Genomic DNA, 26,243 nt, shown 5'->3' with positions numbered 1-26,243 from the left:
TCCCTCTCCCGCCGGGGACCCGAGAGCTCCCGGCCCCGCAAACCGCCGGAGCGCAAGGCCCTTGCCCCGTGGCGGCAGGCTGCCTTAGCGGGCTCTGGGCCAACAGCTGCTAAATCCTTGCGAACGGTAACATAAACGTCACGGTATGGATTTGTTGTCACGTTCAGCTGCCTTTTAGCTAGCCCCTCTGGCCCGCTGGTGCTATTTCCGAGTATCTTGTGTCGATCCACGCCGCTCTGCTCAGCTACGGGCGTGCCGCTCAGAGCTACGTTGTTTAATACCGATTTCTCAGCCCTTCATTTACTAGGAAGTAAACATTCTCCAGCGAGTGTCACGGACGGCTGCCGACGACGTTTGGGGCGTTTTGTCGGGTTCAGTTTAATGCTGCTGCCGGCATCGAGACTTGGGATCTCAAATGGGTTTTTACAAAAGCCGTGGATGCTCCTTTTTACCGTCCGACAAACATTCCGACTTTATTACAAATGCTTTGTGTACGTTTCCCTGGCATTTTTGAGTGTTTGTATGGTTTCTACCGCTGAATATCCCGTACCTTCTGCTTTGTCGTTTTCTATTACGGTTTATACTAGAAAGCCTGCACGGTTTATACCGCGCTGCGGGCAAGGACTGCATTAAAACCGTTTTTGGCTAATTTGTTATACTGGTGAATGGTTCTTTCCTGTGACTTAGCCTACGCTCAGGCTGAACATTCTCTCTGGGAGCCTTACACAGCTGTAATGAATTGGAATCACTGCTCGGAGCGGGGAAGGTTCACGTGGCGCAGAAAGGACCGGCTGACCGCTGCCCCTCGTCTTCGAGGCCTCGCAGAGCCCAGGCCCTTGCGTTCTGCTCACCTGACGAGGTACGGAGCGCTCCGCCTGCGATGACGTTTGTGGTCCTGCACTTCTTAGAATATGGATAATTTAAATAATAATAATGGACTAGATTGTCTTTATAGATACATTTTCTCCAAGTCACAGTAAGGTAAGATCCTAGCGAGTTTAAGCGTTGGACTTTGTGTGCCTGGTGCCGGGGGGGTTAAAGCCAAAGCCAAGTATTTGGCTGCAGCTTTATGTTTGATCTGATCGATGCAGTGACTGCGGCGGGTGTTGGACGGGGTGCTAAGCCTGAGGGCCAGGGCTGGCTTTTGACTTCAAGCCCCGTTTCTCTGTGAACTGAGCTAGAACTTGAGTCCAACTTTTCGCCAGAGCTTTCCTTTCTGTAGAAGCGCTAGCGACAGCGACTCAACCGCAGAGGCTTTAAAAGACAAAACTCAGGCAGTGTTTGTGTGGAATGGCGGTAGGCAGCGCTGCTCCCACCCTCGCTGCCCGCCCCGTCTGCCAGGGCCCGCGCGCTGCAGTAGGAAGCTGCTTTATTCGGTACCACTGAGCAAGACAGCTGTGGATGGTTTAGTATTTGAGAATAACCTATGCAGAGCAAAATTCAGAGAGCTGTATCTTTAGTTCTTGGCCGCCATCCAGAGACTGAAAATTCTGCCAAAAATTCAGTGCGGCTGCTAAGAGTGACATCGAGTTCCCCGTGCACCCGTCGCCTGGGGAGCGTTAGGAGGGGCTGTACCTCTGACCTGCAGCAACGGAAGCATTACTTCTAGAAATGAAGCGCACACCTTTGTGATTCAGTCGTTTTATTTTCCTCTTGCAAGCAGCCACAAGGCAGGCTATAGAAGAATAAATAAGTTAAAGCAGAGAGTGTCGCCGTTTACAGAACCCCAGCATTGAGATGCTGGACTCTGCAAGGCCCGTGCTCAGGCAGTGACTGACCAGAGCTCATCTAAGCCAAGCGTTTCCCCCTTTGGCCAAAAAGATTTTTAAACATGCCCTCAACCAACTCGACAATAATAAAACGTAGAAAAAAACCTCTTGTAACATCCTATAGTCCTATCCGTCTGTTCCGAGTGTGTCAGTCTGTTCCAAAATACTTCTGTCCGAAGTGCGTTGGTGCGACAGGATGAACTTCTGTAGTTAAAATCGTGATCTCTGGGAATTCCTGGATGATGGATTTGGCACCTTTTGAGAGAAGGCAAAGGCAACAATGACTACAGCCCTGCAGCTGTATTTCAGCACCAGGTGTTAAAGCATGATTAGCACAATTCCCTAGGTAAGTCAGGCTCGGTTCGTCCATCTGCGCTTCATGTTTCTGCCTTAGCTGACTGGCTGTGAGGAAAAACTTCCTGCATTCAGTGGATTGCTTTGCTGGGTTTTCTTATTTGGATTTGTCTTTTCTTTACCATACACGTATACTCCCAGTCTAATCACCAAAGTGGTTACGGGCTGCCAGGAATAGCTCCCTGCAGTTCAGCTGGCTTTTTTGATCGTGATTTCTGCCATGGCCAATTTTTAAAAGAACACACAAGATCCCTTCTCCTACCTCACAGAAACAGATGTTCCTTTTTTGGATCCCCTCGTACAGGTTACGCTCTCTAACGTGCAGACGGGGCAGTTCTGTACCTTCGCTTCCCTCGCGCCCCTGACAGAACTGGCGTTCTCCTGGTTGGCGGACCAGCTCAACGCCCTCCGCGGGCTGCTACAGCCCAGAGCAACAGCAGGGCCGGCGGTGCTTTGTGAGCCGCTGAAGCGTTTTGCGTACCTGCCAGCACTGCAAATTCCTGCTTTTAGGAATACTGGACCATTTGCAGGTTTGCCGTTAGGTGTAATAGGGCCTTTTCCTCTCCGCTAGCCCCCTCCACTGCCCACGCCAAACACCTCGCTGTTCACTCTGTTTTACAATTCAGAAAAAAAACCATACCCAACCCTGTTCTGAGCAAAGCGGTGCCGCTATCGCTGTTTGCAAAGGAGCCGCGCGCGACTGATGCACCTCCTCCCCGTTGCAGGCCCCTGCGCTCGCTCCTCTGCCCCCCTCGCACCCCCTCCACTCACCGTGCGGTGTGGAGAATAGGCTCAGCAGGATAATGACACTGGGTTGTACGCCATGTTCTACAAGAACTTTGACAGCCTCGATGACAGTATTACCAGTACCTAAAAGGGGAAAAAGGGAGATTTTTTTTCCCCCCCCGGTTGAAGAACTTGTCCCAGGCCACCCGAGAATGTCTGTGTTAACACTGGTGTGTGACTGAATGGTGATGCTGTCCTTTCCCACTGGAAAACTGTCACCACTGCAGGCATGAGTTGTACAAAACTTTGGTCTCCTGATGAAGGAACTTCATCTCTACTCTGACACAGCCAACTCTGCCAGCTTTTAAGCACTGAAGTCGGTGGATTTTATTAAAGCCCCGAGGCAAGAAAGCTCATCTGAAATAGTACAATGGCAATTAAGAGCTCCATGTGTAGAACCAGCATTAAATCTTAGACTGGAAAAGTTACTTCATCCTGACAAACTCCTTACCACGCTTACCAGATTTATTTTTGGTTTTTGGTAGCATTAACTGTATTTAATTTTAAAATAATTTACTTCTAGGATTGTAATATTAATCCCAAAATGTCTTTTAGTAGCATGAGAAAAATACCGTTTGAGTCTCTTCTCATGGCAAAATTTAAAAAATTAGATTTATATCAAGTGTGAATGCTTCAGCCTTTCTCACCAACGCAGGCATGCCCGAATGATTTGCTCTGCGTTCGTGGTGGCGCAGGCCGACTAATACGCGTTCTGGCACAGCCCGATAAATTCCCTACTGTGTCACCTAGACCAAGCAAAAAACCTGAGCAAAGCCCCTGAACGGTGGCCATTGTCCTTTAAACTCAGCGCCGAGCTCACTGTTCAGATGAGTCTAGCGGTACACACTGATGAAAGGCACTTACTTAGTATTGGGTACATCAGAAGAACTTTTCTCCTGTAAATGTCGGGTGGAAACTTAGCGTAGTACACTTTCGCTCTTTGAGTCTCCTCGTCGCTCTGTATCAGGATTTTTCCTATGCGGATTGATCTACAGCAGTCTCGTAAGCCTTGTTCCATTGCCTCTCCTCAAAATGAGCAGCAAAAAAACCCAACAACGCATTGTTACACGCTAAGAAACGGCACAAGTGCAAGATGCTACGATTAAATAGGCAGTCCCAATACTGGCAAAGAGTTTCAAAAAGAAGATCGTTTTTTCCTCGGTTCTGCCTGTTAAAAACACTTGAAGCTATTTTCCTTTTTTCCCTGCTTAGACAGAAAAACCGGTCTCCTTGGCGTTACTTAGCTCCTGGGTGTTGGTGTCCCCGCACACCAGTGCTGAGCTCTCAAAGGCGAGAGCTGGAAACGTCAAAACAAAGGTTTGGGGTTTGGAGAACGTCTTTGAGCTCTGCCCAGAGACACCACGGTGCAAAATGTCGTGCGGGAAGCTGCGGAGCCACTGGATTTCACCTCCCAGATACAAAGGCTCCCGCAGCGTTGGGCAGAATGGCAGTGAGTGCCCGCCCGAGCGGGGTGTATCTGGAGAGCTGTCTCTGAGCAGTGGGTAGCGGCAAACAGGGGAGGACGGCTGGCCTGGCCTCTCACAGTCAGCAGTCGCTAGAGGAGAGGCCAGACGGAACCTGTTGCAGCTATTTGTCTCCTAAGAAGTTAATGAAACGCAGTGCTTGACGTTCTGTGATCAAGGATACCTAAGAAGGAACAACAACTGGCAGGTTTGGGTAAAACTTTGCTGTGGAGAAGTGTTGGTGCACATTTTTGAAAGGGAGCTGCTTACAGTTGGTTTAATTCGCGCTCATTCAACAACCAGTAACTGCCTACCGCTTCTCATTATGCTGACTCCGCAGTTTCCCTTTTCAAATCTGACTCCTTCGTACTTGTGTCCTGTGGGAGGAAAGAAAGCAGACGTCAGTGGCAGCCACCGCTATCTTCTGCCTCACCTCAGTGCCCCTTTGGGGGACGCTGGTTTAAGTGACCTTGGTGGGAATGGAACCGAGATCTCCCAGTACCCAGGGGACAGCAGCGAGCTCCACATCTCTCAGCCCGCGGCATGAACCGACCTGCGCACCGCATCCTGCAGCCCGCAAACAGGCAATGGGAACAGGGCCGAAACCGTAACGGGTGAGAGCTGGTGCTTTTTTTACCTTTAAAAGTCTGACACGAAAAGCGTCACAGAAGTTCCCAAGTGTGTGTCTCATAACAGGTATTCTGTGATTATTTTAAATGAAGGACACTACGCAAAATAAAGGTAAACAGCGTGTCCCCTAAGAAGCCGGGAAAATGCAGCCCAGCGCTGCAGGTGGAAGTGTTAGAACTGAAATATGATCGTACAACGCTACTGTCGCCGTGTTCTTGATCAGGGAAAGAAAAGAGTGGGCAATGGTATGCGTATGAGAAAGACAGGATGATCAGTACTGTGAGCTCAGGGCCCTTGTTAATTCCAAAATAAAACCAGCAAAGCAAGACTGTCCCAGTCGCAGTTCTTCAGATCTAACCCCAGAAGCTGGTAACGAGCTTGCCCAGCAGCGCTGCTGGGAAGAACCCGTGGTGATGTCCTTACAGGCGTTGTGTATTCCTCTGCCTGACTGAAAAAAGTCCAAAGGCTCCCTTGAAGGAGGAAGAGTAGGGTGTTTCGCTGCTGTCCTTGAGGGGTGTTCTGCTCTGAGCCCAGAAGAGCAGGAATCGCCCGTGCTTATGGCGTCTTACAAATGCTTGGAGGGAAGGAGCTGAGTGCAGATACGCGGGAATTCATGCAGAAGCACCCGAGTTCTCAAGGGACGCTTCCTCCGGGAAGGGCTCAGCTGAGGCCATTTCAGCTCCCTCGCTGGGCACAGGGGTTGGAGCGCAAGGGCAAACACGCTGACTGCGGAGCTAAGGCAGCGTCGGGCAGTAAGACTCTACAGCGGGGCCAGGAGTGAGGGCGGGGAACCAAGCCTTTTCACCAAGGCAGCGTGTGCTCGGAGGGGAAGGTCCGAGACTCTCCCTGCCCGCGGCCAGGGCAGTGGCCCACTCAGGGAGAGCTGCAGGGCTCCCAAGAGATGTTACTTGCAGGGGCCCTGCCAGTGAAATTGTGCGAAGCAGAGAGAAGACGGTCATCAATCTGTCCGTCACCGACTGACCTGGAACAGCTGTGACGCCAGTGCTCCAGGAGTGAAGTAGCTGCCGTTTTGTTGAAAAAGGAACAAAGGTAAGCGATTGCGCCTCCCGAGTGCCTTCCTGAACGCTGCCTAGTGTCAGAATTGAGTGTTTTCAGTCCATCTTTTCTCTAACTAAAAGTAAAGACATACAAATGATTTACTGCGAAGGGCAGAGGGGAGGAGGGTGTGAAGGTACAGAGCTGCTCTCACCCTGCAGAAGCGCAAATGAAATTCTCAGGGGGAAGAGGACTGGGCTGTGGGTGCCTTGCAGTGTGCTGTGGGTGCACAGCGCGTACTCGAGCAGTTCCCGAGAAGCTGCTGACGCACTAAGCAGCGACCTCCGAGCAGTGCATGCAACCTTACGTATCGTTCCAGTTAATAGGAGCAAACCAAAATTACTGCAATGGGTTTCCTCTAGCGTCAGCACAGCCACTTTTTATTTCCTGCTCATCATCGCTCCCGGCTGGCCCCCAGTGGCAAACAGAGACGGATTTAGGCTGGCGTGGCCAAACTGCTTGTGCCGAGTACTTTTTCTTTAATGGGCATGTGAAATGTCATCAGTTTTAATTCAACACTGCAGTATGGGCAAGTAAACTGATCTTGCGCATACACTGCTAAATTTCCATCACAGTTTTCCAAGACCAATTTAAAACCTTAGTGAAATGACAACTACATGACTGTATGTTTTGTTGAATTGCGTTGTTACGCACCTTCTAGCTTTTTAAACACCGGAAGGGACCGTAAGTCTGTACTCCACCCTGAACGTTAAACTGTTTCGGCCTCAGGCTCCCCAGGGCAGCGGTCACGGCACCAAGCCCGACAGAGCTCAAGCAGCGTCGGGGAGATGCTCTTGGTCACGTGGTTCAGTTTTAGGCGGCCCTGCGAGGACTCGATGATCCTTACGGGTCCCTTCCATTCTATGATTCTTGTAACCGTTCTGTATTTTTTTTACATTAGTTAAGCCTCCGCTTCCAGCCCTGCCTAGGGGAGGAGTCACGTCCCACGTACCTGTCGGCGTGGTCACGGTACATTCTGTGTACGGCAGTTGATTCAGTCCCTCTTCAACCACAAGTCTGATCTGTAGAACCAAGGAGATCGGTCAGCCTAAAGGATCTGTTATCTGTGGGGATAAGATACTAACGGCAGTAGTTTTCACAAGTACTAGGTGAACACTGAACAGCCTGAAGGGTCTAAAAGGGTCTCTTTAACAGCAGTTAGAGACTGAATTTAGAGACCTTTTGGGGGTGATGCCTACGTTTTGTCACAAATCAAATGAAGGCGTTACAAAACAAAAAAGGGGAAGGGGAGGGTTCATCGGCAATCATAAAACCGACTTTATTTACATCTGGCATAGGCATCACAGACAAATTTTTCTCAACAAATGAGTGAAGCACCAATGAACTTCATTTTGCTGACAAAATACTAGTGAGAAAAAGGGAAAATTCACCCTTTCTCAGTTCCCCATCAGCTAGGCCCTGAGGTCTGTTCTCACATCTCTATTTCTATGACCAAACTGCCGCGGGGCTGCCAGAACAGCCACAGGAGCTGCACCACCGAGCGCCCACAGACAGGTCAGTAGATCTAGAAACCTCTTTATCACCTCCTTCTTCTGGCACCTGCCAGCTGTGGTTACTAGGGAACGCTCTGCCGAGCACCTGGGCTTTCAGGCGGTACAGATGGCCCAGTTCAGCAGGGACACCTCTACTGGCGGGGCCGCTCGTAAGCCGCACGCCCGCAGCCCCGAGTGCCCGAAAACCTCCAGCTCTCCCCTGGTGCTGGCCCTGCAGCTGCACCCCAGGCAACGTTACCGAAACGTATGTATCTGAACCCAGAACGATTGCCCACGAAAGGTGCTCTGGGTATTAAAGATGTAAAGATTCTCTCTGCTAGTGAGCCAAAGATTCACGGGCCAGAACTGCTCAAGGAAAGCTACTGCCAAGCCAAAGATGAAACCTGTTAAGCAAAAGTCACCCTATGATGGCAGAAATGAGGTGATTGCCCCCGGGACTGAGCAAGCAAGCTCGCTTCAGACGTTTCTGATTTCAGAAACAGGGCAGAGCAGACTGGAAGATTTTTTTCTGTTCTTCCGTTCTGCCCTAGTTCCTAGCACACAGGCAGCCTCTACTAGGAATTCGAAAGAGTCCCTTACATTTACAATCCCTCTTTCAAGATATTTTTAGTCATTTCAGTACGACGATTTTTTCCTAGAGTTGGGTTTATGGCAGCCATATTCAGAGGCGGTGGTCAGACTCAAGCAGCGAAGGGGTCAAAGGGTGCCACTGACATAGAACGGGAGCGAAAGGCTGACATTTGTAGAGAAGCCAGCACTGCTCCCTTCCTCCTCCTCCTCTTCTTCCTCCTGTCTCTCTGCAAGTAGGGTGTTTGACTCAGTCACTTTAATCCTGAAACTGAAGGCACCAGTCTTCTACTGAAAGACACATCTTCTCACGTAAACAAGCCAAGAAATCCTTGAATTAATTTTAGGTTTCTAGGACATCTGTACACAATTTTATTTTATTTTTTAAAGTTATTTCACCAAAAAAAGCCAGCTTATGAGCCAGGTTTGGAAGAAACGCTTTTTTTCATACTGCTGTCATGTTGCCAGGGTTAGCATTGCTCCACATTATCTGCCAAAAGCTTAGAGTAAACCAGTGAAGGTCTAGAGTCAAATAACCTCCTTGGTTTTACTACACCTATCAATGATTTGTACAGCAGCTGGAAAGGATTCTTCTATAAACTTGCAGTGTTGATAAAACATTTATTTTTGCACTATGCTTTCTGCCGCCCCACGCTCAGGGATTATAATTTCCACCTCTTTTCTCTCTGGCCCTGAGAACCAGCAGCCCTGCTCCTCTCCCAGAGAGGTGGTTGCCATCGCTCGGAAGCTAAACCAGGCATTATTATGGCCCCACCCGAAGCAGGGAAGTAAAGCTTTGGTCCCAAAGTAGAAAAGTTTGACCAGAAATTCAAACCATGAGTTAAAGTTATCAATAACAAAAATAAAGTCTATTTTTAATTGGGGAAAAAAAAAAAAAAAGGTAAAAGGGATGTTACATTCTAGCAGGCCTAGTTAAACTGTCAAGGCTTACAGAGTTATGCTGAAGTTTTAGATTAAGCATTTAATGCTGATACACAAAATTATATGTCAACGTGCTCATTTATTACAGTTCTACGTTTAAGATTTACCCCAGAGCCTTTGCTGTAAGCAAAGGGAAATACCGTTTGCTTTGAACCTTCATTAGTACAAGATCCGTTAGATCTGCTAGCAAAACCAGGAGTTAATAGAGGTCCAAGGAGTTTTAGCTAACTACCACATAAACATTTCAGGCAGGGATATGAAAATATTAGTGAAATCTACCTTTTCTCAGCCAATTAAGCACATGAATAAAGTCTCCTTACCACACTCAAATACCACTGAAGAAAATCAGGTTTGACCAGTTCCTCAGAGTCCGTGAACAGAGAAATGGGATATAGGCAACTACAGAAAGCAGGCTGACAGTACTCTCATTTAGAAGAGGTGTAATCCCTAAACAGGGAAACCAGCCAGGGTGCAATCAGAGGTGCTGCTGCTCTGACCAGGCAAAACTGGAAAAATGGGTGCCCTTTTAGAGCCACCCCAAAAGGTATCTGTGATCCTCAGCAACTCTTCCGCCTGCCTGCAATTTGGAAAAAGGTAAAGCATTTAAATGCCAAGAAACCAGAATTTAAATAAATTCTGGAGTGACCATTATTATCTTCCCCTATTTGTGGGAAAACAGTAATCTAACTGTATTTTATTTGATAGTCACGCATCACCTAATTTCCAAGACCACGTAATTCCTAGGGGGATCCTCTAACCCAGTGTGTTGTAGCTTTTCTTGGAAGCTGAAGGGAAGGCAGGATAGAGGGGCTGTCAGCCATACTTTGCCTCTATACAGCTCTTTGCACCTCAGGATTTCAAACCACTGTTAAAGTATGCATCATCACCCCCCGAAAGAGAGGCAGGTGGGCAGAAAGGTGAAGTGACCTGCTCAGCGTTACGCAGGGAGTTGCTGGTAGGGCTGAGAAACTAATTAATTCCTCTACCTCAGACCTCCAGTCAAACCACAAAATATATCTTCTCCTGAGAAGCACCACTGTGCTTGTGAACCGAGGCTGTAGGTCAGCCCCGTGTAAACAGCAAACATCTGCCTGAATCCAGGCTGCAAGTTGATTTTGCTTGGTCCTTGCCAAAACTAGATACGCAACGTCCTCTGTGCCGCTGGGAGATGCCACCTCTTCCTGTTACTCGCCTGGTCTCTTAGCCCACACCACCACACCGCTCAGCTGGTGTGCGGCACCAGCTTAACTTCACAGGGCTGGACCTAGCTTATTGTGTACCTCCTGCTGAGCAGGCCTTGGGACAAAATTCTCAGGTGGCCTCAGCAAAAATGCGGTGGGCTTTGTGCTACAGCAATCCTGCAAGGTGACATCAATTAAACGCTTCCGCAGTGCACGGGTGCTGGGCAGCACAGATCCAAGGGTTCAGCGTGAGCGTCTTGCACTGAGAAGAGTTTTCTGCCAGCGCTTCTCAAATTGGTCTCACTACCGCTTTGAGGTCTACCTGTCCAGAGATCTACTACCTCCAGTCAATGATTGATCATCTCCTGTGTTAGAGGCTTACTTCCCACAGCTGCCTCTCCTCCTTCACAAACACAAGGTGAGTTGTCTTCATCCTCATGACTTTAACCCCACATCTTTCAGCTTCATGATCACAGCACTGGCAGTGGCTTTCAGAAACTCCCTGCTAACCTGTACCGCCTGTTAACTCCCTTCTCTCACAAGAACCTTTGAACACTTGTGTCATCCCCTTCTGTGTGAAACAAACTGCCAGAAGGAAAAACTGTACCGCCAGAAATTCATCATCTTTAGAATCCCTCCTTAGGACCTCTTCCTACAGTGACCGTATGAGATACTGCCGCTAACACCTGCCAAGCCAGTAGCAAGCTTAACTGCATTCACCTTTTCTCTCTGCAACGAGATGTATTTTGTTACCCTGCAATCCCATGCATATGTTCCTTCTCTTCACGTATTGCATCTTGCCATTAAGCTCTGTTGGCTAACCGGGTGGAAAACACAGCAAGTCTTAACTATGTTTGCACCCCGCTGAGTTTAGTAGAGACCATGTTCCACATGAACTTGTAACTGTTCTTCACCACACCTAGGAATAACATACAGAAAATGAGATAGTCCTACATATTGTTTTGCATAAAATTCCTCCTACAACATGGAAAACAGACTAGCAGGTTCTGCAGCAAACATCTGCATGACCAGCAAACAGAGGCGTTTCTGTGAAGAGCAGCTCCCTGTCTGTACCAGTGCTGGCCAGCCCACAGAAGAGCTGGTACAAGGGCCTGCACTTAGCTCGCTGCCTGGAAGCTGCAGTTTCTGGCAATGAAAGGGGAAAAAACCAGTGCTTCCCTCAGAATGACGCAGGACATCCAAGGCAAGTGAGAAGGTAAGTGGGACACGTCCTTCGCGCTAATTAATGACGATAAGGTACAGTCAAGACTGTTAAGGGTTTTCCTGTCAGTATTAGAATAGTCATCGTTTATCTCTTTTTAAAAATACAGATTAGGAATATAGTGGCTTCTCTTTAATTCAAAGGAGTTGGCAGGAATGAATGCTCCTTAAAGGGTGCAGCATGATGGGAACCTGAAACAAGGTAAAATGAGAATGTTAACCAGAAACCCTTCCTGTGAAAGGAGCACTGGCGGGGAAGGGGCCTGACCTGGAGCCCTGTACCCCGTAAATGTGTGGGGTTGCTGGTGCTGACCTTTGCTGGCTTCCTGAATCCTATGTGCACATTTAAGCATGTGAAGAACCTGAAACCACAAAACCCAGGAAGAGCAACACATAGTTGAGCTAGTCTTTCGCAGGTGGTGGATGTTTCCTGGGCTGCTCCTACTCGTCCAATGACCTGTAAAGGACATGTGTCGATTTAAATGGTATCTGCTGAGAACTGCTGGCACAGAACGAAGCTGGGGCTGCGACTTTCTGCCTGTCCGTTATGAAGGACTATTGGCAAAGAAGGCACGCCGGTCAGTCACTCGATCTACGAGTTACGAGTGGTGGGATTTGTTGGCTTGGGCCTTTACTGTTCTTGGTGAATGGGAATGCAAGAAACATCCTCAAGAAGGCAAAAGCAGGGGGAAAGTGGAAAAGCTGCAACGATAAAAAGCCCTGCAGTCACAGTCTTAGGCTGTGGTCATATCTAAGCCCTGAGCAAGCCTGGATCAGGCATGGATTAAGACTGGGCTCATCACAGGCAACCTGCCTGCTGTAGCTAACGCTGCTGGTAACTGAATGGCCTCTGGGCTTCTCTTTGCTAGAGGGGGAAAGACAGGCTTCCCTTGTTAATGAGCGTGGATTTGCAAAGGCAAGCACCCTCACGAATACAAGGAAGTATACGTGCGGGCGTGAGCGTTGTGGTTTTCTTTAAGCATGGCATTTAAATGAGATAAATGTTGCATCCCTGACAGTCTTTGTTCTGACTTACTAACACGTGTGAAGATTTCAAATTGCTCTGTCCCTGCTAGTAACTACCGTATGGCTAAAAACAAATTCCCAGTGTGGATGCACCCAGAGCTACTAATCTAATACACAACAAGTGCAGGAGGCACTTCTGCATGCGAGCAACTGTTAACATCTAGACTGTAAGAAATTGTACAGCTCTGTTCACAAGATCAAAAGTACTGTTTCAAAGTAAAACTGAATTATCTCTAGCCTCTGTGCATCTGGTTTTAAACAGTATTCTCTTATTACTACCGCTCTCTGTCTCAAAGTAGTTGTGTTTGATAATAACATGGTTTCTGGAACCCGTTGAGATGAAAGCAGAAGAACAGAAATCCCTATGCAGAAAGTTGCCGTCAAACAGCAGCTTCTGTTGTGTAGAAAAGTTGTTCTCACACCACCATTACTCTAGCCTGAAAGACCCATTTTAAGGAAGAGTTACAAAGTACAATATCAAGAAGAAGAAATTCTTCACCTACCAGGCGATCAGCAGAAAATACGAAGTCTCCTCTACTGGATTTCCTGAAAAAGGTAATAATTTATACTTTAACTTGGGGAATAATTTTAAGAACATTGCTTAAATATAATATTAATTCAAGCACAATATATTCTAAAGGCAGTTCAGAGAAAAGTCTCCTACCATATACAAAATTTATCCCACAGAGGTTCTGCTTCATGGGTTTCCTGCTTGGTGGCGAAGACTGAGATGCAGTGAGCTAACGCCGGGGTTCGCCTCTTATTACGGGCAATGTCGCTGCACTGCACCCGCAGCAATTAAAGCATGAAAGTACAAGGATGATATTCTGTAGGTTTTCCGTCGGACTGCCACTGCAGCTCAGTTCCAAAACACCTCACAAGCTCGGATGTGCACCACCCTGCTACGTTGCCTACAGCCCTGAGCAAGAGAGCTTTGCTCCGCCCGTTCTTAAGTCAATGGGAAACCGTGGGACAAGGATAACGCAGATCCCTAGCCCTGTGACCCAGTTAACACACCTGATAAGCAGGATATATATCTTATCTGCGACCCAGTTAACACACCTGATAAGCAGGATATATATCTTATCTGGAATTCATTCACAGTGTGACTAGATTAGTGATCTTGAGACTAAAATGAGCAGGGATTAACGAGTATTCCCATGAAAACACCTCTCTGTCGTCTTATTAGCTTGGGTGCAACTTTTTGCTCACGTGACTGCACAGCCTTTGGCCCATTCAGATGACAGAATAAGCTCGCTTCCTCCTCCTCCTCCTCCTCCGTGCTGCGTGAGTACTCCATGTTAAAAGCCCGAATTTTAAAAGCAGATTTTACCACCTTGCTTCCCGTGTCAAGGCCAACTCTCACTACACAAGAGTAGGACAAATTTCCCATTAAGGAGCCACCGCTTACAGTATGCTAGCCTTAAAAACACTCAGACAAAGCATCACCACCACAAGCAGGTACTTTTTAGTGAAATTTTCTATTAATCACCGCAGGCATACCCCACTCTCACTTTCAAACCACGATACCCTGGATGGCTCCTTAAATACCATAAAGAGAGTTTGGCATTTAACCCCCAAGATTCTGCAACATCTTACGTTTACATGGGTGAAAGTCAAGCGGTTTGCGTTGGCTTATCTCCTGGGCAACTGGTAACTTAGCCACACTAAAAAAAGGTGTTTTAAAAAGAGCGTCAGCCTAATCTAATTTCTTTCCTTGTGCTGATAACACATTATGGAGAACGCTGTTTGTTTTTGGCTTTTCCTTCTTTCTGGCAATAACAGGATATTCATAACTTTCTGCTACTTTGACATTAACCAGAAAGGCAATGCTCAAAAAAACCCCAATCCCAAAACAGCAAAAACCAACCCCCAAACGCCTGCAATCAATACCAACTGATTTTATTAAGATTTTTGAAGGGGTTCATATTTCCACCTGTGGTGTGTATAATATTTTTTTAAAAAGGGAAGTAGGAAAATGTGTAGGCGGCACGTCGGGGTTCTTCCCAACTAGACTATGGCATTTCAGAAAACTTAGCCGTATTTCATGAACGGGTGGTAAGACAAACCCAACGATGTCAAGACTGCGGTTTTGACTTCAAAGCGATACATGCTTAGAGTGAATATGAGTTATTAATAGAGATTACTAGGCTTTCCATTAACTACTCTGTCCTTGCAGAGAGACACAGATGTTTTTATGCGCAGTTCACTGAGCACTCTTAGTCAGTTATGGCTGTTTTTTGAGGGGAGGAGGACAACGGAAAACAACGGTGCATAAAAATGAGAGACAAATAACACTGAAAATGACAGACCTCTTGTACACCGGCAGCTGGGAAGTTGTGACCAGATTTCAAGCCCCACATCGTATGAGAATTGCTAGGGGCCAGAAAAAAAGGCTTATGTGAAAACACTGTAATTCACCTTAAATACCAGACAGAAGTATAGAGCGTAATGATCGATGGCAGACTAGAAACTTTTTCAGCTTCTTAATCAAGTTACAAGACAACATCTAAAAAAGTGAGGCATTAAAACCTTACTGTTGTAGCACACGGCTAACACCACGAACATCGTGTTAAACAATATAAATTAGTTTCATTTTGTTTCTGAAGGTATGGAAGCACGGCTGATGTACAATTGTGTGACTTAGGAGTTGAGAAGAAATGTTTTTTGGGAGTGTACCGTAATCCAAACTAACTGCAGGGTTTCTTCCTGCTTTAGCACTTGGTACCAGTTACTACCACTGACACGGCCGCAAGCTCTGCGGGTCGTGGTCTGATGTGCTTTAGTAATTCCTGTTTCTCTAGTTACCTCACGGAAGAACTTCTTGAGAGGCACCCAGGGTACTGTGAAGGCCAGACTGACAAAGAGCCGCTTCCCTAAACAGAATTTGTAAAAGGCCTTTATAAGAAAACGTAAGGCACTGGATGAACTGTTGCCATTAAGGGGAGATGATGTAGCTGGGAAACGGGACCATGTTCTACCTGTAGCATTTCAGTACTTAATGTACTTCAGGACTTAATTTCTTTTCAGTGCCTGGGCTGGGGCCGTGGTATGTGAAAGGGATCCCACCCTCCCTGCCTGCAGCAGTCTTTGCTCGTCACAGGCGAGTTACACGCTCCTGAATCACCCTACTCTGTACAGCAGTCGGGACTGCGTGTCCTACCACTTCACTGTCTTCATTCCTGTATTGTTCACTCAGCCCCTAGGGAATAAGAAGCCTTAGCAGAACACAACAGAATTATCTCACGTAACAGATGCAATAGCCTTTAAATACCTATATTTAAATTATGTCTGTTGTTAAATCAGGGGTTAAAATGACACTACCAATCTGAGCTAATGAATTTGCTTCTACAGAAACCAGAGCTCTACATTACAAACTGCCGCACTGCTCATTTCAGCCTCCAGATCCCTGGTTCCATCTGTGCAGGCCAGCAATGACTTCGGGATGATACCCTCCTCAGAAAGGGGCCGTGACTCTTTGTTCCCAAACGTTCAATACTTAAACGCATCAGCTCACATCCCATTAGAGGACTCAGAATTCCTATCCAACACACAGCGTAAAAGGCATCTGCCCACCCATTAAGCATTTGCTAGATGGAAAAGTGAACAAGCCTGAGGAAAAATGAGCAAACCCACGCACGCTCAAGTTGAGGTGATCCATCCATCTCCCCCATTCTGGCACGCAGACCTCGTTCTTGTTAACTTTAACAAAGGAAAAGAAATACATGGTCATTCTAGTCTATCAGACGGCTGTTACTGATTGAGCCAGCTGTCTCTGAACCTGCCACAGGACATGATGACCAGCCACAGGAAGGTGGGTTTTCCCTTTATAAACTGGATAGTTACTCCAACTGAAAGGCCGTGATTTCTTTCTCTGAATCCTCTCAGGAACAAGGGAAGAGCTTTCCACTTTTCTCAGCAGCTCACGCTGTGGACAAAACAGAGTCCCCGAGGTCTTCTGCACCTGGCCCGAGCATCCTTAGCTCCACGTAAGCATGCCTGATTCTAACTTGCATTGCACTGGAAGTATCTATCCTTCCCTTACATCACAGTAATAAGTCCTAAACTGACTGGTTTTTCCCTACTTTTGTCCTGTTTCTCTCCCCCCAGCTTGCCTTTTAATTTCTGCCCTTTTCATGACCTTTTCAGGTGACTGCTGTACCTGGAACATCAATCTTCTGCAGTATTAAGTAATCCAAATAGCCTCCTTGAGTTAAGGCAGCTCTGGTGTTACCTGTTCTTTTTTTAATCCAGAAAGAAAGATTAAGTGATAGGTATCTAATTGCCCTGTAGATGACACAGCTTTTCCCTCTCCCCCAAGCAGTGTATCTGAACATATCCTTTTGTCAGTTTAAATCGGATTTTTTGACCAATAGCTCCTCTGAGCCGTATAGCTCCTTATTCACAAATAGGATACTTCTGAGGATTTGCTTTTAGCACTTGGTTTGGACGCTACAGTGGTCATACAGTCGTCTTAAGGCAGATTACACCTGCCCAGGGAAAGGTTACTGCAACAGTTTCTAACCAGTGCGTAAGAAATCCTCTCACCCTTGCACCTGAGCACTTTTTGGCATCTTTCTGAATGACAGGCACTAAAACAGGCCAGTCCGAGGTCTCTTATTTACTGAGATGCAGCTGACTTTCTGGGACAGAACGTAAAAATAATGTTTCCCTACTGTCCTTTTATACAAAGCCTACACCTGCCTTTCTGAGCAGCCTGTTGTCCAGTTTTCCTCACTGGTTGGAAAGGGACAGTTACATCTCCACTGCCAGGGCAGTGTCATGCTCAGAATAAAGCGCAGTTTGCTATCACGGCAGCTGTTATGAGTGATTTATTATTTACAAGTCTTATTCTGTACTTCCCCTTACCAAAGTCATGTGCAATGAGGCTGATGCACTTCTAAAAAAATCTCTTCGAAGTTAAAATATCAGCTGCTGGTTTCTGGATAAGCTCACTATAACCAGAAACTTATTAAACGAATTTGCAAAAGTTCAAAACCTTACAACAACAATAAAAAAAACCTAGCTGGGTACAGTAACCACATTGCTAGCATTCGCCTAGATATCGGAACTATATGCTATTTCCTTTTCACTAACCTCAAAACCTTTTATAAGCCATCACCAAGCCTAGTTTGGATTTCCTCCCCCTCTCTCTCTGCGCAGCCCACTGACAGCTTCCCTTTCTGCTCTGCAGGGAAGCTGCCAGGCAGACATGCTCGCCTGCAGAGATCTTTTGTGTGGTCTTGCCACAATTGCCCTCCTTACATCGAGGCTGCGCTACGTCCGTGTGCTCCTGCCTGCAATGAGATTATATTTTCCTCACAATGCTTTGAAGATTAAAAAAAAAAAAAAAAACCACAACTAATTTAAGGTAACAAGGCTCATGTAAGCTAATAAAATTAACGTAGGTATTGTCTTTGAGAGATGATTACTTTTGCATAAAAATGTGTTAGTGTTATTAGTTACAACATTAAGCACTCAGGAACCAGGAAATACCAAAACGTAGACTATGCAGATGGACAGATATGAAACAAGGGGAAGAACCGTGTCTGTGCTACGTGCTAGTTATTGCAGGTGTTAGGAAGCCAATGTGTTGCAGGAAGAGAAGGTTTTATTCAGAACCTGATCACCCTGTTGGTAAACTTGATTTCACACCTCTGTGGCTGCTGGTGTTCTCACATCACAGTAGGTAAATTGTGCTCTTAATAGATGGCCATGGCTTACGTTTGTCATGTTGCATGGTACATTTAATACCTTATAATATCACCTTCCAAGTGCTGAACAATCAAAGCTACAAATGTGATCAGTGGGAGGTATGCTTTCAAAATCTGCGATGCTATGTAAGGCATAACAAAACATTCGGTCCGAAGTATCTCACATTGGATGTTCAGCAGTGGGGCGCAATTTTGCATGGACTTCTGCATTTCAGTTTAAGATTTGTAAAACTGGAATAACACCTTCATGTCTCACAAGGTACGGAGGCAGCAAGGACTCTTGGTGACATGAGGTGACAACAATGGAAAATAACGCCTTCAAAACAGGCAGTCTCCTTTCAGGTAACGTACCCAAAGTAAAAAACTTGTTCTCTCCTTGTCTGCCTCCCTCCTTAACACTGCCTCTCTCCCATTCCTGCCAGCCCACCATGCTCTATCCCCAACTTTGTGTTCCAAAACTATTCTTTTTCCCTAATTTATTCCAGCCCCTGCTCCTCAAACACCAGACTCCATTTCAGCTAGTCTCACTTTTCTCCAATCCTTTTCTTATTTCCAGCTCTCTCAGGCTGCCCTTGTGATCTGTTTTCTTCTGGCCATCCTTGTCCCAAAATCCTTAGCGCCCACACACACCAATACAGACTGCAAGGACTCGGCCCTTACATTTTCCTTAACGTGGGCAGGTTTAGGTTGGATATTAGGAAAAACTTCTTCGCCAAAAGGGCTGTCGGCCCCTGGCACAGGCTGCCCAGGGCAGGAGTTCAGTCCCCATCCCTGGAGGTATTAAAAGCCGGGGAGATGTGGTGCTTGGGGACACGGTTTAGTGGTGGCCTTGGCAGTGCTGGGTTAACGGCTGGACTTGATGATCTTAAGGGTCTTTTCCAACCTTAACGATTCTATGATTCTGTGGTAATCCCAATCTTCAGCAAACTCGCCTGACTTCCCGCCATTTATTCCCAAACCCAGCACCTGTCCTTCGCCAACGTTTCAATCCAGCCTGTGCTCCTACACCCGCCCCGTCCTGCCTACGGCACAGGATCTCCAGAGCGTGGCAACGACGCCCAGCTCCCGCCGGAGCACGACGCCGTGACGAGCAGCTGCACCTTCCTTTCTCCAGGGTTTTAAACCCCTTCCTCCCGTGATGACGATGCGGCAAGCAAGCGGTGCGGAGCTACGCAAAAACCCCACGTCAAGAGGCGTTAAGAGCCGCCCAAGCCGGGTCTTTGTCACCGAGGGCCGCGGGGCGGAGCGCGGCCCCGCTGAGGCGAGGCGAGGCGAGGCGAGGCGAGGCGAGGCGAGGCGAGGCGAGGCGAGGGGCGGGCGGGCCGCGCGCAGGGCGGCCCCGCCCCCGCGGCCACGCGTCAGCAGCAATGGCCGCTCCGCCGCGGCGCGGAGGCGCTGGCGCTGAGCCCGGCGGGGGAGCGCGCCCCGCCGCGGGCCCGCCCGCCACCCCCGGGCTCGGCTACCGGCCTCGGCGGGGGCCCCGCGGCTGACGGCAGCCGCGCCGGGAGCCCGCGGGCGGGCAGCGTCCGCCGCCGCGTCCCTCAGGAGGCTGCGCCGAGCAGGGAGCCGGCACCGAGGCCGGCCGAGAGCGGGAGCGGCGGGACCCGGCGATCGCCCCTCAGCCCCCGCCCCGCCCGGCCCCTCCCCAGCCCGCGCGGCCTCCCCGCGCGCTGCCCGCCCCGCGAGCTCACTTGTCCCTGATGATGGTCTGCAGCTCCCGCAGCTGGTCGTTCATGGGCAGCAGCTTCAGCTGCGGCCCCATCGCCGCCGCGACGCCCGCCCCCGCCGGGACCGGCACCGGCACCGCCGCCGCCGCGGCCCCGTTGCTGCTGCTGTTGCTGCTGCTGCTGTCGGGGCTGGGGCAGCCGCTGTCCTCGCCGGGCTCCGCGAAGCGGATCAGCCGCGAGCCGCCGCCCGCTGTGACCGTGGCCGCCGCCGGCTGCTCCTCCTGCGGCCGCGGGCCGAGGCGCTGGTTCTGGCAGGGCATCGCCTCCATGCGCCGGGGCGCCCCCGCCCCCCCGCGCCGGCCCCTGCCGCCGCCACGCGCCGCGCCGGCCCCGCTTGCGCCGCCGCCGCGGGGGGGGGCCGGGGGAGCGCGCTGGCACGGCCTCGCTCTATTGGCTGCCGGCGCCGCCACTCAAGGCCGCGGCGGGAGCGCAGGCACGGCAGGCGGCCGGGGCGGGCCGGGCCGGGCCGGGGCGGGGCGTTCCTGCCGGCGCCTCCCGCCGCGGTGACGTCGCGCCCCGCCGCTCCCCCTCGCTTCGCGTCTCTCCCTCGGCCCCTCAGGGTCCCCTGAGGCGGCGGCAGCCTCGCCCCGGCCGCCTCCCGCCGCCACCGGCTTCCCGGTAGGTTTTCCCCGCAGAGCCCCTGTCAGCTGCGGGGCCCCTCCGTGAAGGGGCCGCGTGCCGCCTCTCGCCCCACCGCATGGCACAGAAGCTGTGCTGCGGGGTTTTGGCTGTGTTTGGGGGTTTTGGTTGGGTTTGGGGACCTTTCAAGACACTGGACACTGTAATAGAGATAGCGTTCGTGCAGGTTCAGAGGAGGTAGGATTCAAGGAAGTCCAAATATGTAATCGTGAACTTCCCCTGAATACAAATGCCCAGTTGTCAGATCTGTGTGTATGTGTGCAGGGACCTTCTGGATGGCTCAGCCCTGCAGCACCGGCTCTCGGCCGTACGACGTGTGTCCAGTATTTCCACCGTGTCAAGCTCTTTGGGTGGGCGCTACACACAATATCCTGCCTGTGGGTAAAAGAACCCTGACCTGTGGTAGCGCAGCTCTGACAAGGCTCCACGGCCTCTCAGATGGAGATTTACAAAAGCACTCCACAAACACCTATTGCTAAACCTCACAACTCTCCGTTCTGAGGCAACTGCATTATTACAGTCTCTTTGGCAAATACGGAGAGAAGAGCAGCTGCCCGACGCCTGGACGCTGTGACAGAAGCTGTCACGCGCTTCCAGTAAGGGCCTACAACTGAAGGTGGAAAACACGCGCTGGATCCCTCCGTTCAGACTCCTCAGGACAGACAGGTTTTTTGCCTAACATAGTTTTCGAGTTCTGAAGCAAGCACCAACTGCGTAAGAAAGAAATACATTCCTCCCATGAAATGCAAAGAGCGATGGTTAGTGTTCTGGGGGAATACTGAAAATGACGTTCTGTCACTCCTCTAGCACTGAAAAAGCCCATCAGCAGACGGGCGGCGAGGAGGCGATTAATTTTGAAGAAGGGATTAAGAGCGCTAAATGCTGGCGGCTTAGTTTACAGATAACTAAGGGGTGACCGTGCCCCGTGCTGTAAACATTTAAGAAGGGCGAGAAATTATTAATGAAGATAGAAGGAAGGAGGACTGGAAGTAATGGGATCAAATTAAATACCGGAAAGCTACGGATAAAGATGTAGCAAATAATTGTCATAGCGGAAACGGGCTAGGATAGTTGGCATCCCCTCATTTCAGCTCTTTAGAATTAAAATGGCTACGGCAGGAGAACGTTTTCTGCACCGAAAAATCTGCCGTTACATATATACCTAGACACTTACAAGATCCAACGGCTACGTGGTATTTGATGGAAAAATTCATAATTAATCATTTTAATGTGCCGTTAGCAGGAACTGAGCAAAAACTCAGAATTTCCATGTTTTCTGCTAATGCGTATCATTTTCTTTTCTCTGCATGTCTAAGGCTAATAAGGTACTTAATCGATTTGATCTTAATATTTTCCCTGCCAATTTTGCCTTTGCCTGCTCTTCCTTCTCCAGTAACTCCCCAGTGCTGCTGGTTTCATTTCCTCCCCGACTAGTCCAGTCTTTTTTCCAGTTCCACTCTTCCCTTTCTCCTTTGGATGCCAGCTTATTTACATGACACCAGATTATCGATGGCGGCACACGGCGCTGCACAAACCCCGAGAGAGACACAGAAAGGAAGAGAGGCCGCGCACCCGTACGGTCAGAAACGCGACAGCCCCTTCGCTCAAAGCCAACTAACCAGGAGAGCAAAGCTCCTGCTACAGACACAGAAAGCTAACCGGCGAGTTTTGTAAACTTACGCTGTTTAAAGTAGCTTGCCGCAAAGGGAAAAAAAACCCCACTGTTTCTCTGCAGACTTAGCTGTAGAAGCAGAGGATCTCCTTGGATAAGCCAGGCAGAAACCACGGCACGCTCCAGAGCTGGCAGTCAGAAAAGACGACAGAAGCAGCTGGGTAGAAGAATCAGATGCTCTGGGAAGGGAAATAGCTCACCACAGAGGAGATCTGCGAATGGAATCCTAAAAGGGATCTAGTCTGGACTTTTTCCGCACCACCTCCCAAAGCACCATGAAATACTCTGCTGCCAGTGCCAGAACACAAAAATATTAAATGCTAAAATACTGGGGCAGACTACTGTTGCACTAATCGGAGGGGTGCCCGGGGTGACTCTGGAGCAGGGCCACCCGTCCTTCCCCGAGCCGGGCAGACGGCAGCCAGGGCTGGAGAACGAGGTCAGCGTGCGGAACGACAGCCCGCGGTACCCCAGCCCGCTGTACGGCTGCGTCGGGGGTGTCTCGCTGTCCCCAACAGCAACACGAAGACAAAAAACAAAGGCACCCCTGACCTGCGGGGTGTTGGCACAAAGGCTCATTTCCTCACGTTCCCTCAACACTTTGAAGGCATCACCTGGCTGATTAAAGATACTGATAGTGGGGACTTGGATAGCTTTTTCCTGTAGGAGCCGTACATCAGGGGGTAGTGCGGAAGCACAGCCAGCCCGGTGTGGCGGTACCACAGGCCTCATAAAATCAAGGCATTTCAGAGGCAATGAACTGGGATGAATTTATTCTGTTTATTTCAAAAGAGATGAATGGGGGAAAACGCAGCCAGAATGGACCAAAAAAATGACATTTGCAGACGGAGGTGAACTGTGAAATACAGGGCAGAATGAAAGAACGAACTGCAGTAAACCAAGGGGTTTTATAAAAAGCTATAAAAATGGGCTCAGGTGATTCCCATAGGTGTATTAATTCAGGCCTTTTGAAGCATCAGTTTTTATCACAGAATCCTCAAAGCCAAGGTTGATGTTGGTCCTTAGAAGCCCATTCTCATCCCAAAGATGTCTGATTATGAGCGTGTTTAATCCTGATCAAGAAATAGCAAGAAGCCACCTGCTTATTTATAGCCTGGTAAGGAGCAGAGCTGGCAACGGACGTGCTGATGTGAAACCGGCTTCACCGTGCAAAGAACGTGCCCAAGTGGAGGAGCGTTGCTAACAGCTCGCAGGTGCAGTGCTGACGGGTCTGTGACCGCGTTCTGCTGAAGGACCGGAGGAACTATGGAGAAATCCCATTTATTGTACGGACAGAAGATGGTTCCAGCTCACTCCGTCCAAGGAAACGACTGAGAACGAGTGACAGCACAGAGGGTGTAACTCTTTCTTTGCAAGCAGACTGGTTTAGTGCCTGTACCGAAGGAATTACTGCACTAAGAACGAGTACACTTTGTCTGCACCATGCACTTCATCCGTCCGTACTGCACTAAGAAATGACTTTCAGAGAGGAGGGGGCAATACTGAAGAAAAGGTTTAGGAGCTTTTTGGTTGTTGTATTTGCCTGTAGCATAAATGGATTTGTCTTCCCACCTTTTCTTAACTGACCCCATCTCTGTGTTGTCTTGCTTCCCTTCTCCTTTTCTTGTCCTCAGGGGACTACAAGTATTAGCTTTAAATACGAAGCAGACAGTTAAAGTCTGATCTAAGACATTTCTCACTGGCCAGGCAGTGTCAGCCAATTAACAGTGTGAATTGTGGAAGTTTCAGTACTTGGTTAAAAATAAGCACTCAGAGAACAGTAACTAGGATACCGCACAATTCGCAGGAGTGTGGAATGGGACCCTTGGCAGTTAACAAGCCTAAAGACAAAAGAGAATTAAAAAAATAAAACTCAACTGACCTGTCTGTATGAACGTCACAAAGATGGAGATGAATAAATCAGCTTGTTGATGCGATAAACCAGTCATTTTATAAATAATACTGCACCTAGCGTACAACTGCTGATAGTCCTGTACTATGGAGAGAGCGTCTTTCTGGTTTGACTGCTAGACACATTGCACTGATTAAGTCAGGCTTCCCAACTCATTAGGAGAAATCCCCAATTACATCTTCGGACTCCCTCAGCCCTCACGTCGGTGGCTCCCTGAGGGAAGGGCGGCGATTGCCCCTCAGCCCCAGCCCATGATTCCTGCTGTCGGCACCGCGTGGCCTCCCCGTGCACTGCCCGCCCCGCTGCCCCGGTCCTTACCGCCATGTTAATGAAGAACACGACCACCACAAAGAGAAGGAAGAGGACGTGAAATTTGGAACGTCCATTGGTCAGTTCACCCTGGAAAGAAAAGCAACACAGAACAAGTGATAGGAACAAATGAAAGCTGGAAATTCTTTGTTCCTAGAGAAAAGAAAGAGATCCTCTACAACTCCTATCTGGAGTTCTCAAACTTGTATACGCAAAAGTCACACCTTACTATAAAAAGCAGGAGGAGACAAAGAAATGATCTGGTTCACTTCCCCTCCCGTAACCAAAGCAGAAAGAGTGGGGTTTTGCTACTACCTTTTTGTCTGTAACAGAGCCCGTGCAATCATAGCTTCCCACCTGGGCACAAGCAACGTGCACAGCCTGTGCCCACAGGGAAACAAGCAGGCACAAGCTCCTGAAGCCCTGCTCACGTTCTGCTGACTGTTCGCGTTGCCTGTCCATATACGAAAATTCTGCACCTCTTGCAATATACGGCGTGCCAAGGAAACCTGGCCTCCGTAGCTACAGCAATCGGGCAGCATTAGAACTGAGCACAGGTGGTTTGGAGGAGTTTAAAAGCCAAGCGGGATCCTACAAGCAGAAGAAACACTTATTTCCTTCTGCAGCAGCAGAGCCGAGTGCCAGAGATCCTCATGAGCATCCATCCGCAGCCAGGCCGTGGGGGCCTCAAAGTACAACAATGACTTCTCAGCCGTTGCACGCCCCGTATGCGCAGCCACAGAGCTCTGGTCTCTGTGCCTCTCTTGTAACCTACGAGACAATTCCTGCTGGTGTCCCATGAGCAGCTCAGGAGGCATTTTATGTAGGTGATTAGCCATTCAGCCAACAGAAATTTAATAAATTAGCACAGCAAAGTGAAGTTACTTCAACACAGTCATACGGAGTTAGCAGCAGAGGGGACATAAACTCCATTGCTTCCATATGAACGATAATCAATAACCGAATAAGAAGCATACTTTATTTCAGTCAACTTTTAAATTGAGAGAGGAGTCACATGGGGATTAGAAAATGAACACCTTTTTTTGACCTTTTTTTTTCTTTTCAGTAAATATGAACAGATCAGTGTCAGGATGTTACACTTTGATACCAGAGGAGAGAAGGCAGCAGATACTTTTCAAGAAATTAAGATTTTGGAAACTATTAATCAGTTACAGTAACCGGTAGGGTAGCAACCCCACGATCTGCACTCTGTGCCTTCCCTTATTTGCTCGCTCGCCCTAAGTGCAAGGGACCTAATCTTTAAAACACCCATACAGAGAAAGTTGAAAAAAAAAATGCCCGGGCAGTTCAGGAAGCAACATAAAAGAAAACCACCCACCCACAATTAATGGTTTCCTGTAATGTGACTGAAACACGTAGGAGGTATTCCTGCAACCACTTTAAAAGCATCAAATGTTGACAGCTAAGAATTTCTACTTAGAAGACAATTATTTCCATAATCGGTAGAAATTTGGGCATTTAAGTACGGAGATATGGCCAGACAGTAGGAGCTGGATTTGGAGTTGGGAAGATTAACCACATTTATGTCCAAGAGCCTGACCTAACTCAAGCGGTGTTTATCCCTCTCTAACACCTCTAATTTCAGTGCTATGAGTCACGATATATGCTAATATGCATTGAAAAAGCAGCAGAACATTTTTGTGAACAGCAATCCTGGGTCTTTTTCAGTGAAGTGTATCTTCTTTTGAACGACATTTGACTTTTCCAAGCTAAGAAACTAGTGGTAAGTTTCCAAAGATT

At 48.6% G+C, this 26,243-nt stretch overlaps 2 protein-coding genes across 3 annotated transcripts in view; one reads left to right on the top strand and one right to left on the bottom strand.

Moving 5' to 3' along the window:
- ZDHHC15 (zDHHC palmitoyltransferase 15) overlaps positions 1-1,494 on the top strand; it is a 30,897-nt gene extending 29,403 nt beyond the window's left edge. For both annotated transcript variants that reach the window (XR_015702523.1, XM_087748393.1), the window contains exon 12: positions 688-1,494. The gene's annotated coding sequence lies outside the window, so the exon portion shown is untranslated. The remainder of the gene's footprint in view (positions 1-687) is intronic.
- Positions 1,495-1,625: 131 nt separating this feature from the next.
- On the bottom strand, positions 1,626-20,395 carry LOC104023538 (uracil phosphoribosyltransferase homolog). Its single transcript, XM_087748394.1, has 7 exons — positions 19,915-20,395; positions 13,013-13,055; positions 7,011-7,080; positions 4,687-4,749; positions 3,774-3,935; positions 2,895-2,993; positions 1,626-2,024 (listed from the first exon to the last, which is right to left on the bottom strand). The coding sequence occupies exons 1-7, from the start codon at positions 20,217-20,219 to the stop codon at positions 1,918-1,920; spliced, it is 849 nt and encodes a 282-aa protein (XP_087604520.1). The 5' UTR covers positions 20,220-20,395; the 3' UTR covers positions 1,626-1,917.
- Between the last annotated feature and the right edge of the window lie 5,848 nt (positions 20,396-26,243).

This window comes from Nipponia nippon, unplaced genomic scaffold, assembly GCF_047370975.1.
Source record: "Nipponia nippon isolate SJK-2023a ecotype South Korea unplaced genomic scaffold, ASM4737097v1 scaffold_12, whole genome shotgun sequence".
Lineage (NCBI taxonomy): Eukaryota > Metazoa > Chordata > Aves > Pelecaniformes > Threskiornithidae > Nipponia > Nipponia nippon.
This window is presented reverse-complemented; position numbering and strand designations above follow the sequence as displayed.